Here is a 2,511-nt window from a genome sequence, read left to right as displayed (position 1 = left end):
AACCTTCAATTTTCCAATGGGTATTCTTCCAAAAGGTGCTTTAGGGTATGAATTGAACGAAAAAACAGGAAGTTTCAAGGCGTTTTTAAATGGGAGTTGTAGTTTTTCATTAGAAGGGTCTTATCAGCTGAAATATAAGCCTACAATTAGTGGGTTTATCTCAAAAAACAAGCTTACTAAACTTACTGGGGTTAGTGTTAAGGTTTTCTTCGTTTGGTTGAATATTGTTGAAGTTAGAAGGGCTGATGATGAACTTGAGTTTTCTGTTGGAATTGCTTCTGCTAATTTCCCTATTGATAATTTCGAGGAGTGCCCGCAATGTGGGTGTGGATTAGATTGCGTCAATCATGTTGAAGATGATCAGGTTAGGGTGATTAATGATGATATTAGGTCTTCTGTTTCTTCGATTTGAGGGTTTTAATTTGTGGGTTTGTTTTGTTTTGGGTTAATTTTAATGGTTTTTTTTTTGCCTTTTGTTGTTGGATCTTGCTGTGATTAAGCAAGAAAGATTTAAATTAACCCTTGTTGTATGTAAATTTGGACAACGAGAAATTATGATCATAAATCTGTTTTGCTTTAATTTTGTGCAGTTTTTAATGGTTGGTTGACTTCATACTTTGTGAATGTGTTTATCAATTGCTACTTTGTTAGTACTGAATTACCAATTGGTACTTGGATTAGTTGGTAAGCGGCTGTTTGGTGAGCTTCCCCCGGTTTGTTTCCGAATTAGTCGGAGTCTAGTAGGCTTATGTTGTACGTTTCTACAAATAATCCTTTTGTTAATAAAGAAACAGGAATGATGTCAAACCTTTTATCAAAAGATGTTGTGATGCTGTTTGATGTTTTTTAATCATGAAACTTATTAAAATATGATTGGGTTTGATTGAATTGTTGAGTAATCTCTCTGCTATTGAGGAATAGGAGTAGGAAACTATTTCTGTTCAGCTACAAATTAACTTTTTTGTAGATGAAGGAACAAGATTGATACTGTTTAAATCTTGAATGAAAGTTTATTTTGTGCTGTTTCTGATGTTCTTGATGGTTGTAGACTTGGAGGGGGAGCGGGATAAGGGTTACTGCTTTCACCTCGTAAGAAATTGTAATTAGCTATCAATTGCGCAAGTTTGCTGGGAGGATTAGACATTTGTGAGAGTATCTTTTTCTCCTGGAGGATCAGATTGTTGATAAATCTGATCTTAACCTGCTGTCACTTCTTTGGGTTTGGAGGATGTTCTTTGGTTGGAAGTACAGATTCTTTGGAAGCAAGACTTTAATCCTTATAATCTTGCAGTTAGTTAGTACTCGCTGTAGAAAAAGATGGAGATGATGCTAGGTATTTGGAAAAAGTCTGATTCCTCAAAACGGAGGGCGTAGCTTACTTAGTCTTTCTTATGCTTGAAAAGGAAATTTTCAAAGTTTTTAGAGTGTTCTTAGATTACAAATAAATATTATAGACCTGTACACTACTTATAGATAGAAATTAAGTATGGAGGAGAAGTATGTTTTATGGAGAAAGGGCTACAGCAAGCAAGCTGTCCCCTTCCTTTGTTGTAGGCCGCACCTTGCCTTACCGCAGCACTGAATGAAATGAGTGGAGGATGGGATTTCTCAGTCATATGAGACCAAAGTCACTACACTTCATACAAATCTACGTCCATTTTTTTTTGGAAGTTTGTAAAGGGATAATCAAGAATGATAGGCTTAAAGATTTGTAGTGGCGAATGAAAGGCTTGTTACTTGATGTTTCTTCTTCATCTTGCGGCTTTACTTCATGAGGTCAAATAATTTTTCCAAACAAAATATGCAGTTGGCAAGGGGTTTAAATATGTTTTATGGAGTTGGTTGGTGCTATTACTTATAAGCTTGCTTTCACTTCCCCCACCCAATTCCCTTCCATCCTTGAAGCAGTTTCTTAGGCTTTATTGGGTGGAGAAATAAGGTTTATGTGTTTAATTTTTGGTGGTTAAGGCGTATCTTTAGTCAGGATCTCATTTGATATCCCTCATTCATTTTCTTCCTTGTTTAGCTTGTTCATCCAATAAGATTATCTTCGTTTAAAGATAGGTCGTTGGTGGTTGGTGCTTAATTTTGTTGAGATCACTTGCTTTTACGCTTCATTAGTTTCTGTAGACAAGTTGGGCATTGCATCTAAGTTTTGCATCTTCACCTTTCCCCTTCTTGATTTACTGTAGTGTGTGTGGTGGGTCTGCTTATTTGAGGATGTTTGCTATCGTTGGGAGTATCAGTGGCTATTTGGATTTAGCTTCCTTTAGATGTAGTAGATTTAGTTCTAATGTAATGAACCTTGCTTTGAGTTAATGGAGCTACTAGTATTATTATATTTGAATAAGGGGAAAGCGAGGAATTCAATTTTCTTTGTTTGGAGATCCACTCCACCACCTTTTTTCCGTTGTTAGAAAGATTTGGAAGGAAAGTGCAAGTCATTCCCTTCAATTCCCTCACCTTCCTTTTTCCTTTCTCTCGCTTTCCCCTACCTTGCCCCCCTTTCCT

At 36.4% G+C, this 2,511-nt stretch overlaps 1 protein-coding gene across 1 annotated transcript; it reads left to right on the top strand.

Annotated features, from left to right (window-relative positions):
- LOC110698996 lies at positions 1–580 on the top strand. Its single transcript, XM_021876479.1, has one exon. The coding sequence runs from the start codon at positions 17–19 to the stop codon at positions 410–412; it is 396 nt and encodes a 131-aa protein (XP_021732171.1). The 5' UTR covers positions 1–16; the 3' UTR covers positions 413–580.
- The last annotated feature ends 1,931 nt before the right edge of the window (positions 581–2,511 follow it).

Source organism: Chenopodium quinoa, unplaced genomic scaffold (assembly GCF_001683475.1).
Source record: "Chenopodium quinoa cultivar QQ74 unplaced genomic scaffold, ASM168347v1, whole genome shotgun sequence".
NCBI classification, from domain to species: Eukaryota; Viridiplantae; Streptophyta; class Magnoliopsida; order Caryophyllales; family Amaranthaceae; genus Chenopodium; species Chenopodium quinoa.
The sequence above is the reverse complement of the archived record's forward strand: the minus strand, read 5'-3'. Positions and strand labels throughout refer to the sequence as shown.